Source organism: Gymnogyps californianus, chromosome 8 (genome assembly GCF_018139145.2).
Source record: "Gymnogyps californianus isolate 813 chromosome 8, ASM1813914v2, whole genome shotgun sequence".
NCBI classification, from domain to species: Eukaryota; Metazoa; Chordata; class Aves; order Accipitriformes; family Cathartidae; genus Gymnogyps; species Gymnogyps californianus.
The window spans coordinates 30,699,393-30,717,050 of NC_059478.1; the positions used below are offsets into that span (position 1 = coordinate 30,699,393).

General features: G+C 58.5%; 1 protein-coding gene across 27 annotated transcripts in view; it reads right to left on the bottom strand.

Moving 5' to 3' along the window:
* SSBP3 (single stranded DNA binding protein 3) overlaps nucleotides 1–17,436 on the bottom strand; it is a 54,859-nt gene extending 37,423 nt beyond the window's left edge. For 9 of the 27 annotated variants that reach the window (XM_050901422.1, XM_050901414.1, XM_050901418.1 and 6 more), the window contains exons 1-4: nucleotides 17,251–17,433; nucleotides 17,039–17,111; nucleotides 16,782–16,843; nucleotides 15,956–16,040 (exon numbers count right to left, since the gene is read on the bottom strand). In XM_050901422.1, the coding sequence (XP_050757379.1) occupies nucleotides 15,956–16,040; nucleotides 16,782–16,843; nucleotides 17,039–17,111; nucleotides 17,251–17,306 (276 nt within the window). In that variant the 5' untranslated portion in view covers nucleotides 17,307–17,433. Of the gene's footprint in view, nucleotides 1–15,955; nucleotides 16,041–16,781; nucleotides 16,844–17,038; nucleotides 17,112–17,250 lie in introns of all 27 variants that reach the window. The other 18 variants (XM_050901415.1, XM_050901413.1, XM_050901410.1 and 15 more) reach the window with 9 other exon arrangements.
* Nucleotides 17,437–17,658: the final 222 nt, after the last annotated feature.

Consider the following 17,658-nt stretch of genomic DNA (forward strand, 5'->3'; position numbering starts at 1 on the left):
GGCATCTCCGGAGAGCGGGCATGCTGTCGGCACAGCAGCGCTTCCCGGATGCCGGGTTTTGGTGAGGAGGATGGGTCTTATGAACGTAACCTCCATGGGGTTGAGCTGGGGCTCCAAAGAGGTTCCCCAATAAAGTGCTGGGCTCTACCAAGGTTTTGCTGCAGCCTGCGCTGAACCCCAGAAACCTCTGTAAAGGTCTGACCATGCACACCGGCTCAGAACATGCATGGGAAAACATTGAGTTGGGTTCCTTCCGCCGTGTCCTGAAGCCCAGCAAGACCAAAAGCCTTCTGCAGCCCCCTGCTCAGACGCCTTCCCCAGCTGTTTCAGCCCTCCCTCGGCTTCCCATCTCTCCTTACGAGCCCTCTGGTTTTGTTGGGAGAGTGTTTTTCCTTCTCCCTCGGCTCAACCCACGCACGCCGCCGCTGCCTTTTCTATCGGCAGCGAAGGCAGGCGAAGAGGAGTGACTGCGTTTTGCACGGCAAGAGAGGGAAAGCGCCAGGCGCCCGCTCCGAATCCCATACCTCTGCACACCTACCTAATATAAAAAAAAAATTACATATATACACCAAAAATGCTGGTGGTGGAGCCAAGCCAAGGGCCAATTCACGGCTGTACAGTTGCCGTGCTTGCAGTCAAAACTGATCTCCCAGGTTGGGTACCACAAATTTTGGGGATGTTCATCTCTTGACAACCCCGTAAAGAACAACCTGACCACCCGCAACCGAGCGTGAGCCCCCCTGGGCAGACGGAGAGCCCCCGGCACGGCTGCCAAGGACAGGCAGCAACCACTGCTGCCTTCGGAGGGAGAAAGCCCAGGCTCCCTCTGCACCCCACTTCTGCGTCTGCTGGCTTGACCCGTTGGGAGGTCTCAAAAAATACCAGTTTTGTAAAAAGCAGGTAAAGCAGAGGGGAACCCAGCTGCTCCAGTAGCCCCAGCCGAAGAGCCAGCAGGAGCCTGTGTGGGAACCCAGAGACACTCCCGTAGCAAACCCACAAATGAACGCATTTCTTTCTTTTTAGAGATAGCCCAAAATTCTCCCTTATTGGGGAGGGAGTTTTCCTTTGGTATCTCCTTTGGGAGGACCAGATATGCTGTGCTGAGCTGCTCTCACGACAGCGATCGCCTGGGCTCCCCACGAGATGCACCCTACGCTGCAGAGCACCCAGTTACCAGCACATGCTTCCAACCCAGGCAGCCAGCGAAGCCGCAAATGCCTAAAAAAACCTCAAAACCTGCCCATTCCCTTCCACGTGACTCATCCCACCCCACGACCATCTTCATCCCGGGGATGACCCGGCGAGCTCTTCCTCCCAGGTGCAGAGGAGGGGGCTGCAGACCCTCCTGGGGATCCACCTCCACGGGACACCTCTGACCAGAACCAACTGGGGCTCAAGCGTGCCAGCCTGGACTTCAAACCTACCTAGGGGACTATCGAACCCCCAGCTGGGGGGGGAATACGGGGTGGGGGGGGGGGGAGACCCCATCTTTACCCCCCAAGCGCTGCCCCCCCTCCCCGCGAGGCTGCGCCGGCTCCAGCCGCTCCCGCGATCCAAGCGGAGCAGATGGCACGCGCAACACTTACGGCTTCGCTTTCCAGCCGCCATCGCAGAGCTGCTTCTCAGCAGGGCGGAGGCGGGGGGGGGGGGGGGGGGGGGGAGATGGCTTTTTTTTTTTTTTTTAATTTTCCCTGGGAATTTTGATTTTCTTTCAAAAAACATGTACAATCCTGCGCTTGAGACCCGGGAGCCCCTGGCAGGCAGAGCGCAGTGCTCTACGGAAGGACGGTGCGTGCCGGCTGATTGGCAGTCTGTCTGTCTGTCCGTGCCTGGGGAACCGGCGGACCGTCCGAAATCCCCTTCGAGAGGGACAAATCCTGGAAAGCCTCACAAAGCAGAGATGGGGGGAAAAAAAGGGATGAAGCGATCAAAAAAAGGGCTTTCTAGGGATTCTACTGGCTCACCTGGATTTCATCCCTTTTGATGGCTCATCCCCTGCTCACCGAGGGGCAGGTTCTGCCTCTGCCACCCTGGTGGGCCGGGCAGGGGGTTTGGAGAAGCATGCCCTGAGTGGAGGAGACCCAGAGGGAAAGCTGAGCCATGTGTCAGCTCCCTGGGACATCGGTCCTCCTGTCTCCACCAGCTAACATGGAGCAAGGGAGATGCTGTCCCACCCAGGGCGATGACGGACTCTGGGGGCATTCACCAGCTTGGGGACCAGACCTGCCAGGGTCTGATGCCGTGGCACGCCATGGTCCTCTTGTCCTACACCGATGGCTCAAACCAGGTTTTTTGCTTCCCGGTGGAAGCCAACACCTAGAATGAGGCTGGGAAACCATAAATCTGGGCATCGCAGACACCAGATTGCTTTCAGCAGCCGCGCTCTGCACAGAGCTCGGCGATAAGTAACAAAAAGTCTGCGCTTTGCGCCGCTGATTTCTTGTCTGGGGATGCATAAAACCTAGGAGATGACAGATCGGCACCTCGATCCAAGAGCATCCCCGCGCTCGCTCTGCCGGAGAGGCAGATAAACAAAGGCGGCTCTCCCCGGCGTCCGCAGGCAGCTGCCACCGCCGCGTGCGATAGCAGGAGGGGGAAAAAACAAAAGAGGTCTGCACTGCCGGGATCCACAGGAACGGGATGCTCCCGGCACTATCCTGGCCCTTTTATTCCCTTGGTACCCGCAGTGAGCTTGGCCCCAGCCCCTTGGACACCTCCCTTCCCTGGGGGTCTCCTCGCCTAGCTGCCGGGGCTGGATGCCAAGGGCAGCGCCATACGCCGCAACCACTCGGCATCGCATGGCGAGGAGGAAAACGTCGCGGTTTTGGGCACAGAGAGTGGCTCGGCCATCCCAGCAAAGAGCTCAACGATGATTTGGACCAGGCTGCAGTGGTTTTGTGCCGACGGGCGCTGTCGGGTGTGATAGAAGCCCGTCCGAATCCCACGTGGGACTGCACAGGCAGAAGAGTTTGAGCGTCCGTCCGACGGCACATGGAGATTTGGTGAGGTCAAATATTGGCAGGCAAGTTTTCTGATGCAGTTTCTTAATTTAGGCAGCCCCACCACTGGCAAGGACCGGCGGGTGCTCACCGATGCTTCACATGGGATGGTCACGACAGCAAGGGAAAAGGGAGCGTACCGAGAAACGCCAACTTGAGGACGTTTCCAAGAAAAAATAGAGAATGTGGGCATGGCTGGGGCACCGAAACACCCAGGTCTTGGTCCATCCACACGTGGGCACATGCTGGTTGTGCTCGCCTGGCCTCGTGAGCTCAGAGCAGCCTCAAACAGCCAGAATAACGCTGCTGCGCTCCTCCCAAACCCACCCTCCTTCCCCAAAACACTGGCTGGACCCATGCGTCTCATCTCCATCACCTTTTCCAACCACTGCAGACCCGCGCTGCCCTATTCGTGCCCCATCAGTTTGTCGCTTGAGCCCCAGCTCCTCGCACGAGAGCCCCACTGCTGGGCTTCACCCCGAAAGAGCAGCACAGACCCCAAAATTTGGGTTTTGGAAAGTGCCAACGAGAGCATCTCCAGCTCCCGGGGGCCGCACAGATTGTTTCACTAGGCCACCACGGCGAATCCTTCGGAAGGAGGGAAGGCAAGGCAGGAAACCATCTTTGCAACCCCAAAGTTGAATAATTATCACCTGGGCTGTGGGAAGCCCTCTCCCCCTCCCCAGGCACCAGCTCCCAGGACCCACCAGCACCCGGGGAGGGGACCGCACCGCCGGCCCCCCCCCCGCCCCTCAGGGCTTTGCCGAGGAATGCCGGGGGCGGTGGCGGGGGGAGCAGCCGCGGCACTGGGAAGGGAACCAGCTGGAGAGCCGCAGCCTCATGAAATAATGAAATGCCAAACCAACCCCTGCATCTTCCACAGTCTCTCAGGTCACCTACCAGATTAGGAGGCCTGTTGCTAAGGCAACCATATCTTGCAAGTGCTAGCTGAACTTCCCCATCGTTTTTAACCCTTTAAGGAGCAAAAAAAAAAAAAAAAAAAAAAAAAAAAAAGAAATATATAAAAAAAAATAAAATAAAAGGGTAATGTCGATGATGCAACCCGCGGGAGACCGGCAGAGGCAAAGGGGGGGCGGCTGGGAAAGGGAAATAAAAGAAAAGGCGCCCCAGCAGCCACCTCCCGCACGATGCACGCCGTGCTGGCTCCCTTCCAGGCGGCTAATAAAATTATTCGGCATCCGCGCGCGCACGCGAGACCCAGCAAACTTTCGATGCGCCTGGCACAGCAGCGGGGTGGGGTGGGGGGAGCAACAAAAAGTCAGGTTACACATATGAAACGGGGGCAAACAAAGCAAAAAATGAAACTTTTTTCTTTTTTTTTCCCCCCTTTTTTTTTAATTACAAGCCCTCGTGGTCTCGCAGACGCCGGGCAAGCCCTGCCACTGTGGCAAGCAGCCGGCCGGCCGGCGCCGCACAGGAGGGGACAGATGGCCGGCGCTGCGCCCGGCAGCAACGTCGGGACAGAGGCAATGGGTGCCCACGGCCACCCCACCAGTTTTGCTGCAACCAAGGGCCAGGAGCATCCACAACGGGGATGCACGGCTTGTGCTCTGCAATGATAAAATAAAATAAAAACAAAAATAGCCCCCTCACCACCCAGGGATCACATCCCAGCGGTCCCCCGCTCTGGGAGGATAAAACCCCATTTTGAATGCACACAAGCAAGGAGCCCCAAATATTGCAGCTTGCTGGGATAATGGGGAGGCCTGTGAGCAATAAGAAAAAAAAAAGGTGCAAGGCGATGCACAGGCAGCACAAGGGGGGAAAAAAAAAAAAGGAGGGGGGCGGCGGGGGAAAAGGAGGGAGGGAAGGAAGAGGCATGGAAACGAGGAGAAAATGTGGAGCGGCATAAATCAGGCGTGCGGGGGGAGCCGGGGAGGCACGGCAGCACGTGCTGCGTGCCAAGTGCACGGGCAGCGCACGCGGCCGGCTCCTGCCTGGCGGGGTTAGCACCGGGAAGCAAATCGGCCTCGTGCCCCAGGGAAAGGGGCTCCCACCCCCCCAGCGTGCTAATTCGGTGTGGGGTATTGGCTCTGCCACCCAGCACACCATTGTTCCCCTGTTAAAATCTCCTTGGGAAAGAAAAAGCCTCCGCTGGCACCACTGCTAAAGATGCTCGATGGCAAAAATTGAGGGGAACCCCCTTTTTCCACCCCCCTTCCCACCGTTGGGTCAGGGTGGGGACAGCAAGTGCAACAATTCCTGCTGAATTCCCCTCAAATGAGGGCAGCAAGATGGAAACTTCCTCCCAAAGCCACCTTCTTCCCACCAGCCTGTTCCAAAATCTTAATAAAGAGAGGTGCAAGGGTCTGTGCAAACCCAGCCCCGCTTTGCTCTGGGGCTGTGGTGAGACGGGCTCGCGGCCGGGCCACCGTGCCGAGGGGCTGCTGGCATTGCCACCCGGCTCCGGTCCTGCCCTCTGACCTCGCCCCCACGCCGGCACCCCTGCACCTTGCCAACTGGCTGGCGGGAGAAACTTAATTAGCCATGTCCGTCAACCCCAAACATCTGTAACCAGCAAAATTTACAACCAGAAATAAAGAGGAGTGACCTTCGCAGTGCTGAAAGACAGTTGGGTTCTTGTATTACAACGGCGGGGACAGGCAAAATTCATTATCTCTAATCGCCGTCCTTATAACCAGATTAAACACAAAGGCAGCAATTCCATATTCCCTGACATGCCACCGTCCCCATCCCGAGCGGAGGGGAGCTCCCCTCTGCTGCAGCGCCGCTCACACAAACCCCATCGCTGCAAATTCAGCCGATGTTTATGCATGCGGTGATCTCCATCCCTCCTACCTGGGAAAGACAATACCCCGGCTCGTCCCACCCCACCGGGCTGGGGACACCCAGCTGGTGTCGCATCCCTCCTGGTCCTTCTCCAGGCAGCGCCGGGGAGATGCTCGGCTCCCCTGCAAGCATCTCGGGGGGGTACCAGCAGCAAGCTCCCCCTGGCACCAGGGATGCTGTGGTGGTACCCAGAGCCAGCGCTGCAGATGTTTGCTCACAGGATGCAAAGGAAAAACACCTGGTTTCCAGCACACAACCACACAGAGCCCGACCCTCCAGATATAATCATCCCAGTGCACGTACGTTCCCAAGCACAAGGGCTTTTGTCCTGAAGACGCAGCCAAGGATTTCACCTCTGGCTGCGAGATGCATGCGGTGCCAATCACCGGCTGGGGAGCGAGAGCCTGTTATTTTCATCAGAGGATGTTCTCTGTGGGGACCTTCAGCTGCCAGCCAGGAGAAACAAGCCACTGGAGAAAACTGGAGCCTCCTAATGGCTTTTTCTTCACCACCCCTGGCCCTGGCAGCAGCACGAGGGCAGCTCCTTCTCCAGAAGATAAGCACCAGTGGGGCCAGCTGGTTTCTCCCATGTTCAGCAGCAACAAGTCAAACTGCTTGGAAAACACTTAAGGTGGGGGGGAGAAGCTTCAAATGGACCAGGAGGATGGTGCACCGCACTAGAGCAACGGTAAAAGTTAAAATTAATTAGCTGGCAGGATGACAAAGAAGCCATTGTACAGCATGGTGGAGCAATCCAAGTACAAAGGCTTTATATAAGTCATGTTGAAAACTCCTTGATGACTGCAGGTAAGGACGGACAAGCTGTCAGGACGTGCCACGACACCCTGAAGGGCTCCGGGACAAGCAAGTAAATGTGCTTTTAACGATGAAACGAGCCCTGGGAGCCCCAGCCTGGACCTTCTCTCCAGAGGAAACTGGCAGGAAGGCATGAAGCACCTGGGCGTTATTGGTGCTGCAATGCCCAGGATAAAACAAAACCAGCTGGTTTGGGTTTTTCCATGGAAAATGGCACTTGAGCCGAGCTGAAGATGTCCGTGTGCAACGTGGACCAGCATTTGTTTCCTTGTGAGCTCCCACCTCCATCCCCAGCCATACCGCACCAAGCACACCTCTGCCAAAAGCCCCCCTGATGAGACCAAGCGTCCTGAAACGTGGCTGCCCCTGCCTCAAACCAGACCTACCTCCTGGTTCACGCCTCGCAGAGAAAGACCCCAACAGCCCAAGGGTCTCCATCACCAACAGGCAGACCTGGGTTCTGCTCCTCGGGGAGGAGCGGGCACCCTCCCAGAGCTGCCGGGGATGCAGCAGGGAGTCAAGGGGGGCTGAAGCTGTGAGGGAGAGTCACCCCAACGCTGCTACCAGCCACGACCCCCCCACCTTCACCTCCCTGCCCCACAGGCAGATGGGCAGCAGTGCGGGGGGAGGCCGGGTGTGATTTACACCCCACCAGCTGCACGGCTCTCCCACAGAAAGGAGCCAAGGGGGAGGGAAGCACCTCTCCCTCCTCCTCCTCCTCCTCACTGCAAGCATCGCTCCAGGGCAGGGGGATGTGGGGGCTCAAGCAGCCCCTGCGCCCCACAGGCTGCCCTTATCCCAATGGGGCTTCCCCTAAAAATGGGGACGAGCACCCAGCGAGGGCCGGGCAGAGCAGGAGAGCAAGGAGAATGCTCTGCCGGGCTTTGGCAGGGCAGTGGAGCCAAGCGCGATGCTGCAGCCTTATCTGCCCACCCCAAACCAGGGTGCGCTGCAAGGAAGTGCCCTGCCCCCTTCCTCAGCGTGCACTGCCTTTTTTTTTCACTTAAAAAGACCCAAAACAACAAACCAAGCTCCCAGCTCCTCCCCGGCCCAGAAGCTGAGCTGCAAGGTGCAGCTCAGGGCAGACAGCAGCTCCCTGCCTGCCTGGGGGGGCAGAGCCGGGCACTGCTAGCTGCCCATGAGGGTAACACAGGGGCTTTTCCCCCTTACGGTTGCCAGAAATGAATAAATAAGTGAAGCCAAGGCTTGGGACACCCTCACAGCAAGCCTGTTTTGGGAGGAAAGGGGATGCCAGCCAGCCAGCCAGCTGCTCGCCTTGGTGGGCACCCATCGGTGCTGGACCAGGCGCCCCGGGTGCGATGGCAGCCGCATGGGTAGGAGCTGGGGCAGGAGGGGGATGCAGGAGAAAACCCACGTCAGGTAGAAGGGACCGGCTCTGTGCTGGTGTGCCCACCGGGAACGCCATGGGATGCCAGCACCCCAGTTGTACTGGGCAGGTCGCGCTCACCAGCAAGTCAGAGCCACCGCAGTGCATCCTCTGCTTCGGTTTGTAGCCGAAAAATCCCAATTATAGGTGCGAGCTCAGCCCTGTGAGGTTGTCAGAAACTAGCCCAAATCCAGGGAAAATGGGAGGGAAAAACCCCCTCCCCATACCCTGTTTGAGGCGGGCAGCGAGGGGCGGTGAGAGCTCATTTTCACTACAGAAAGCTACTGCACCCCGGGAGGAGAGGCACCAGAACAAATGTTCAAGGGTTGATGCAGAAACATTAAAAAAAAAAAAAATTAGAAAGAAAACGTTAGCTTAAGACACAGCCAGAGGTCTTCCTTTGGACTTTATCTTGAGGCGGCAGGCTGCAGCAGCGCTGCCTCACACACGGACAGACAGACAGACCCCACAGCCTCCTGCCTGGCCCAGGCAACGCGGAGGTGAAAATCACCTTGCTAAAAGCCACCGGTCGTGGTGGCGATGGCCAAGGAGGTGGAAGAGCGCTTGACGGCTGGGCATGAAGCACTGCTCTGCTCTGCCACCCCAACCACGCACCAAATATATAGGCACATGCACCTATATCTATCTATATCCATATCTATATCTTAATTCTGCATATTGCATAGATACACACACACACACACGTATTTTGCTTAATTCTGATGTTAGCAGTCCCCATGCATGCAGCATTAAACTCAAGCAGGACAGTGGGCACTTCTCCTCTTCTCCAAAAAAAAATATATGATTTAAATGCGCAAACCTGAGACAAAAGAAAAGCTGGACTTATTGCAGGGAGAGCTGCACCCCATCCTTGCCCAAACCTTACCCAAAGCCCCCTTGGGTGCCCTTCTCACCCTGGCTGGGCACAGGGGATGGGTGTCACCGCCATGGGATGCACGGACAGGAGCAGGGAGGTGGCGGTGGGTGGTGGGGGCAGCTGGGTCCCACCACGCGTGGGAAGTGGCACCCACAAGCAGCCGCGCCGTATTTTGGAAATCCCCCCCTTGACTGCACAGCTGTAGCTTTGAAGTCAGCTCCTGGCACTTGTGGCCACGAGCGGGAGTTTTGAGAGAAGAAAAAAAAAACCCCAAACCAAGATGGAGGCGAGGTATTTGTTTACTTGCAAAAAGCCGTTTTCACTCCCCACCAGCCTGGAGGAAAGTGCTGCTTCCGCCCTGCCGAGCCCCCCAGCCCCCGGGTGGGGAGACTCCCCACGAGGATCTGCAGGGTCAGGATTCGGAAGGAGAAGCTGCTGGGAAATAAGGGGGGTACATGCTCATGGGCTGAGCAGAAGCCTCAGTGGGCATTTCATAATCTGACCCACGAGTGGGATGCTGGCGAAGCGGCTGTGTGATGCTCACGGGGATACAGCCCGCTCCATGGTCCCCACGGGCAGAGCGGGGCAGACCCCCGCCATCGGCCGGGCTGGGATGCACCAGGGGGTCACGAGCTGCTCCAGGCGCTGCATCTCTCCCTCTGCCATCCCCTCTGTTTATACGGATCTCAAGGAAAAGCAGGACCAAACGGCGCTGCAGCAGCTCCCCCAGCTCCTCTCTAGAGCAGACCCCGTCAGCGAGGGCTTCAGGCAGCCGAGTGCCATTTAGGTGGTGCTGGCTCTGCTGCGGGGGCGTGCACGGTGAAAGAGGAGAAAGAGCCGGAGCCCCCCGCCTGCTCCCCGGGACAGACTCTGGCAGCTGTTTCCAATAGATCCAGGGACGGCTTTACAAGAGAAAAATAGGGAACAAAAGGTAGGAGAAAATCCAAGTTTCCAAGGTAAGGAAGGAAATGATCAGGAGAACAGGAAAGCCTCACTCGTACCCAATACACGGCATCCTGACCTAACGAACCTCCCTGCTGCCCGCCGCAGCAGGACGGGGAGCCCCCCCATGCCAGACCGCCGGTGAGCCTCCCTGGCACGGCACGGCACGGCAGCTCACGGCCCCTCGCCCTCTTTGTTCCTCTGAAGGGACCCCGGAAAGCAGGGGAGGGCAGGGCTGCGAGCTTTGTGCTTGCCCAGAGCCGAGCATCTGCCGGGGGCGGCCGCTCCCCCCGCAGCCCACCACGCCGGCGGCGGGTCCCCTCGCCGGCCTCACCGCGCTCGCCCACGTGGCCGCCGCGCCGCCGGGGCAAACAATGGGATGGCGCGGGCTGCTGCGCTCGCCACGCAAGGCCTTCCTCCTCCTCCCCGCCACAGGCTTTGCCTGCCACCACGAGCTGGCCTCTCTCGAGCACCAGGGGGGATTAAAAAAAAAAAAAACAACAAAAAAAAAAACCAACCCCAAACCACCAAAAAACCCCCCACAGAAAATAAAAAAAAGGCTCAAATCTGCCTCGGTGCCGCACATCGGTTCGTGCAAGGCGAGGGCACGCCGACCCGTGCACACCGAGACAGGCGATGGGGATGGCAGAGCGGGACCTCCCTGGGCAGCACCCTGGCACCCAGCCCAGCACCCATGGGTGCAGGGGGTCCCCTCCCGCGGCACAAACGCCCACCTGACCTCCCATCATCCGCCAGGATTGAAGAAATCCTCCCCTCTCCTCCCGTCCCACCCCCGGCTTTTCCAGAGAAACCCCTCCCGGATTGGAGCCGGAGAAACTTTGCATCTTCACACCATTTGTTGACATGAAATCCATCCCCTGCCTTACTTTTGCAGAGGCGCTCGGGGTGGGGTGGAGGGGGGGAACGTCTGTTTCCATTTGAAACTGTCAAAATTAGCATTCAGTAATTAAAAATCACACCCTTTCTCTTAATAACCTAACCAGCATGATACAATCAGGTTGTGCCAACTCTTTAATCTAATTGACTAATTACAGATTTTAATTTAGTCAGTTACTGAACAACTGTTGACAATTTGTTTTCATTAGGGACAGAACAGGATAAATATTTAGGCTCCCCAGTCAAAGACTAAGACATAAGCTCTGGGCTCCGACCTCCCGTTTCGCGCCGGCAGCTTCTCCGTCGGCATCACCCACGGAAAGGTGCCGCTCTGAAACGCCCCGGTCCCGCCGCCGGGCAGCGGGAAGTGCGGCAGCAGCGGTTGCTCCGTCGCGACGGCCGATACTGTTTAAAATGTAAAATTAAACTAATCCAGCTTTGCACGGCTCTCCAGTAAAAGCAGGGTTTAAGGGACACTCAGGCCTGCAGGCGGGATGGGCACACCAGTACCCTAAACTGGGAGGGAAGGCTGAGCCCAGCGCGCTGCCAGGAGAGGGAATTTCTGTATTTTATTTTTTTTTTTAAAGTGATGTGGAGTTTTGCAGCTGCTCCTGGCAGCCCGCCACTCCCGAAGGAAACTCCTCTCTCCGGTTACCTACTGGGGAACCCTGTCCCTGCAGAGCGGAGCTGGATGGAGCCCAGATGCGGTCCCATGCGGAGACGGGACGGAGCTGCGCGTGCCGCCAGCTGAGCCCCGTGCCCAGGGCTTAGGCAATGCCCGTGGGGGCTCCCAGGGACCGTACAAAGCCGTTCCCAACCCCTGTCCCTGCGTTGCGCCAAACCTGCCCTCCTACGCAGTGTTTCTAATACACCGGCTGCAAAGGGCACATTGCAGAGGTGGTCATGGACCACCACCACCACTGCAGAAGTGCTCATGGACCACCACCATCATGCTTGCTGGTCCCACACCCACACCATGCAGCTGTGGGTGCTTGGAGCAAGAGTCTCACAGCCTTCGCTGGTCTTGGAGCAAGACGACAGCCTGGCATGGGAGAGGTGACAGTCACACCGAACCCCTCATGCACGCAGAGCATCTCCTCCCAGGAGGGGTCCCACACGGCCACCTCGCCTGCCGAGGAGCCATGCTGTGAGGTGGCCCCATGGACCCCAGGGAGCAGAAGATGCCGTGACAACAAGGAGTTGCCCCCTTGCAGCCCAGGGACACCCAGGCAGCAACGCCGGGACAGGGTGCCTGTCCCAGGGCACGACGCGCAGCTCCAGCAGAAAAGGACCATTTCCTATGCCTCGCCTCCAAAGCGTGGCTGGGAGGGCACCTAGAGCAGGGGAAACGGCTGGGTTTGGGGTTCAAACTCCAGTGCCTGGGTGACACCCCCAGCCTGTACTGCCGACAGGCCAAAACCCTTCCAGCCCCTTGGGTTTCACCTCATTCCCCACTGAGCAGTCTTGCACGCTAACGTCAGCAAGCCTGGATGCTACGTCCATCCATCTCCAGGGGCTTCAGAAACCCCCTCACCAACATCTCAATCCAAGGGGAACTGTTTCAGATGGTGGGGAAAAAGGAGGAGCCCTGGCTGTCCCCAACCAGGATGGGAGGACACAAGCCCCAAGCACACCATCTTTTCCCAGACCAACTGCCCCTGCTGCAGCAGAGCATCCTTCCAAACCCAAGTTAGAAAGAACTGCAGCAGCTTTCCAAAGTTACAACAAAACAAAACAAACCCAATGCTTTGCGTTAATGGCAAGTTGAAGGCACTGCTCGGTAGATCTCGTGCTACAAAGAAAACAGCATTTCAAATGCTCCCAAGCGTGGGTCCTTCTCAGGAGGGTGCTGAGGGGAGCAGAGGGGGGAAGGATGAAGTCAAAGTCTCCGGCAGCCGAAGGCTACCTTGATTGCTCTCTCCTGCACGTTGATGCTCTGAGCTGGCCGTGCAGGCAGAACAATACCACAAAAAGTATGTAGCAACAGTCAACTAGATTTAAGTTCATTTTCTGTAGCTCGAGGCCAAAATCGACTGAAGTGGTTCTGGTGATCAAGTTTTCTGCAATTCCCCTTTCTATGTATTACCTCTTTGACAGAAATTCACTGCGGTATTTAAACTGGCAGTCATCACCGCTAACTCAAATTGTATTGGCTTTCATGGCGTTGAAATGCTCAACTGCAACCAGCCATCAGCCAATTCCCAGATAACGCGGCGGCTGAAATCCCCTGTCATGCCGAGCGATCCCGTTGCAAGCTCGCCGGCTCCGGGAGCGCACCGTAATGCCAGCACACTCGCCACGGGGCTTTGCCCAGCGGAGGAGCCCAAATCAATGGCTACAGGTTGAGTTTTAGGAGTCGATGGGTGCTCGTGGTGCTGTTAACTTGGATAAACTCTTTTGATACAGGTGGGAGAGGCTGACTAATAATCCTCTGACCAGCACAACTCATTAGTTGCATTAACAGACTCGCAGCCGTGCCGGAGACGGAAGGAAAGACAAGTGCGGCGTTCCTCCCGCCTGCGCCAGGTGAATCCCCGCTCCCACCAAGCACCTTTCTACCAAGTCCCAGCAGCCTTTTGTCCCGGCTTCGGAGAAAAACCTTGGGGGAAGGTAAAAAGCAATATTCCTCAAGGGTCCCCTTCAAAAAAGAGGGGTGGGATTTCTCCTTTTTTATTCCTCGCTAAAAAGAGTTCCTTATTAAAAACCGGAGGGGGAAATGGGCGATTTGTCCTGCTGTTCCTAATAGTTTTCATACGGTTACGCTGGGAGATGGAGTGGAAACGATGCAGCATGCAAATCCCACCGTTAGCACCCCGCTGACAAGGTGCACCGCTCCCCCTCCCGAAGACGCGTTTCCCGGGTGAGCACCCCTCCGGCACCGGCTACGAGAGGGCGGCGTGCCAAACCCCGGCTGGCCCGGCACTGCCGCGCTGCTCCCGGAGCATCCCCCTGTTTTGTCCTTAGAGCAGCACAGTAAATACATCATAAATAAACACCGTATTTCGGGCAAACACCAAGCTGGCCGCACAGAGGTTGCCCATCGTTGGCCAAGTGTAAATATGATGCTCTACCAATCTGGGCCAAGGCTTATATCGGAATATTTTTAACCACAACCACCACATGAAGTGATTCATGATTCACTGGTCCAGCCCCATTCGGGGCTCGTACCCCGTTTTAGCTGCCATGCACCGGCTGATGGGTTGTGGAGTTTGGTGCTTGATAAAAACCTGCATTCCAACTCCGGCGCCCAACAGCAAGGCCGGCCACCACGTTCACCGGCAGCCCGCCACAACACGGAGGCTGGCGAGAAACAAGGCGCTATTCACACTCCCCCGGTTATCATTCGGTTCTTTGGTCAATATTTAAGTTTTGGCCGGGTAGGTCCCTCACCCTGTAAAGTACACACCGTGCCGGGAAAACACTGCTCCTCAGAGAGGGACTGTGCTGTGAGCATCCACCACCGGCCACGCCAGGGAGAAGCAGCACAACCCCTGTTTTGAGGCCAAAACATGCCAGAGGAAACCAAACCAGTGCCACCAAGCCAAGGCACAGGGGAATGAAAATCTTCTTAAGAGTCTTCGCAGTAAAACCCAAAAGGTAAAGCACTTGGGGCTGTTACAAAACTGCATTACACCAAGAATTAAAAACAATCAGGATTGTGTCTATTTACTGTAAGCTTAAAGCAACGGATATTAAAGAAGTTTATGCGAATCATCTAATGCACTCAGGCCTATTGTTAGAATTATTACCAAGCTAAAAAAAGATTAATTTCTCTAAATACACTAAATCCTCAGACACGATGAGGAGACTGCTGTGAATGGAGCATTACCATGTCTTGGTTGCTAATGTCATCTTCACCTGTGGCTTTGCTGCCCAAAGATCTACCTTTGCCTTGTGCCTGATGAGCCTACTGTCCCAACCAGGCTCCAAAAAAACCAGAATTTGGCCCAAAACGCCCAGGAAGCGAGCAGCCACCCACGCCAAGCCGAGCACTGGTGGATGTGCTGCCAGTTGTCAGCTCTGACCCTCGGTTCAGGAGTTCACCATCTTAATCCGACCCAGTTAAAACAAGCAATGCAGAGAGCAGCCGCGGGGAGGGACAGACAGATGGAGAAACCCCCACCCAGCAAACACCCAGACCCGCTTCCCCCATTGCCCCAGCGGGACGGGCATCTTTCCACCCCGGGCAGAGAGGAGAGGCAGCTCAGCAGCCAGCCGAGGCTCTCCGGCAGCGCGGCGCTGCCCGCGCCCCAGGGCGACCGCTGCATCCAGCGCCGGCATGCAAGAGCACCGCGGAGGTCCCCGAGACGCTCGCCCGGCGCTGCTCGTCAGCAAACCCTCGTGCACCCCAACCCAGGCATGTCGAGGCAACAAGAAACTCGGGAAGGGAGGAAAAATGGTTTCCATACCATAGGCTCCCCGGAGCAGACAAAAACCAGCTCCTGCTACAGGGTTTAAACTCACTTGACTGGGGTCCAAGCCCGCAGCCAGGTGACTAATCCTTTGATGCAAATTCCTCCCGATGCTGCGGATGCAGGCGACGCGCGCAGGACGGGAGCGGGCAGCCCACCCATCGCCCACTGGAGCCGACGCACCACGCACCCTTGCTAAGAGGTGTCTTTTTGGGAGGCACCTCAGCCCCAGCACCCCACCCCAGAAGCATCAGCCCTGGGTCACGCTAACACCTCTGCGGAGAACAACCCAAAATACTGATAGACAAGATGCAAACCGTCAACCAAGGGGGGGGTCTGCAACACCACCTTCAACAAGCAAACACCTCTACCTTGCTGGTCTCAAGGCAGGACTCAGACAACCAAGGAAGCCCGCAGCCTTACCAAAGGCAGGGAGATATTCATTGAGGCATTCAGCAGCATTTTGGGGAATCCCCCTCCTCCTCGCCACCGCAATCCAACCCCTGCCCACCCTTTGAGATGTCCTCAGCATGAAATATCTCACCATCGATCCTCTAGCACACGCTTTGTTGTCCATTGCTATGCAAAACTCCTTAATTCTACCAGTAGACTGAATGCCTTTAAGTGCTTAAGATAAGTATCTGAGCTAATTTACATAATTGCAACATTATGAAATACTGTTCAGTCAAATCAGAACATTGTTGGTTAAAAAAACATGCTTTTGCCAGTGGGTTACATTGGCTCTTGGTGTGCCGGCGAAGCCAGAGCTCCCCAACGCTGTAATTACCGCGAGGATTAGAAACTTGTTACTCACGTAGTCATGAAAGGCTTTCGCTTCACTCGAATGTTCACAAGTGTCTCGCCTTTCGGGAGCTGCGCAGTAAAGGTCCCAAAACACGCTGCGTGGCGGAGAAAGTCAAGAGAGGAGGCAGTTACTCATCAGGGCTCACGCACCGAGACGGGGGGGGTCATCGGAGGTGAGCGGCTTCCCACCCCCTTGAGCCCGCGGTCGCTGAGGGGACCTCAGCCGGATCCGGCCACGCATCCGAGCTCCATGCCACTCGGACCTCTGGAAGTGCCTGACCTGGTGCTGCTGCCCCCAGGATGGGTGACGTCGGGTGTTTTAAGAGGCAAAAGCAGCCTTTAAGGGGTAACAACCGTGGCACTTCGGGGACTTCTCCTGCCCTCACAGCAGCGCTGCCACCTCGCCCTGCCTTCCCCCCGGGGTGCCCCAATGGCCCCGCCACAACTTGGTCTCTCCGGCCGTCCCTGGCGGCTTTCCGGCCCCGCTGCCACCGAGGGCTGCCAGGCAGGAGGGCTGCCAGGCAGGAGGCCTGCCCGCCGGCCCTGCCGCCTCCCAGCCCGCCCGCTCCCGCGGGGCCGGGGGTGGCTCCGCCGTGCCTCGACGCCCTGCGGGGAGCGGGAGCGAGGAGCCCGGGCGGTTTGGGGCTCGGCGCGCCGCTGCTGACTCACGCCGTCGCCGGGGCTTTACCCCGTGGGGCCGTGCTCCGCCGGTGCAAACCCCCCCCCCTCCCTCCTCGGGCAGCCTGGCCGCTCCCACCCGCGATGAGGCACCGTGGGGTGCTCCCACGCGCCTGGACGGTGTCGTCGTGCGTCCCGTCCCCCCCCCCGCCACTTACCACCACCAGGAGTGCAGGAAGCCGGGGGGCTCGCCCAGCGTGATGTTCTTCTCCCACCGGATCTGCGGGCGAGAGGATAGGCGGCGGGGGGGTGGGGTGGGGGGGTGTGGGAGGGGGTGTGTGGGAGGGGGGTGGTCACGAGTGGGCGTGGGCCCCCACGCGCGGCGACCCCCCGGCGCCGCCGCCGCCCCGCGCAAGATGGAGGGCGGGCGTGCGTGCGGCGGCGCACAAAGGGCGCGGGGGGCGGCGGGGCTCACCTCGGACAGGAAGGTCTGCGCCGACTTCTGGGCGCCGACGTGCAGCAGGTACTCGTAGACGTACAGCGCCAGCCTGCAACAGCCGAGCGGCGGGTCGGCGGGGGGGGGGAAGAAGAAGAAGAAGGAGGAGGAGCACCCCCCCCCCGCCCCGCACAAAGCCGCCCCGCCGCCGCCGCCCCGCTCCCCCCCGCTCCTCCCGCCGCCGCGCTTACTTCTCCCGCGCCTGCCCGTCCGAGGGCACCGCCGAGCCCTTCCCTTTGGCGAACATGGTCCGCGCCGAGGAGGGGGGCGGCCGCCGCCGCCGGGAGCCGCTCTGCCCGCCGCTGAAGGAGCGCCGGGGGCTGTCAGAGCGCCGGCCGCCGCCGCGCCCCCATCGCCCCGCGCCCGCCGCCGCCGCCGCTCGCTGCGCCCGCCGCGCCGCTGGCCGCGCACCCGAACGTGGCCGCGCCGGGCACCGCCCCCCTGCCGACGGGCGCTCGCTCCCGCCAATCACCGGCGAGTACGGGCGGGGCCGACCCGCGCCACGCCCCCCTCCGGAGGCGGCGGGCGGCCTCCCGCGGCGAGGAAGGAGGGGAGGGAGAGCGGCGACGCGCGGTCCTAGCGTCCCGCCGGCTCAACCC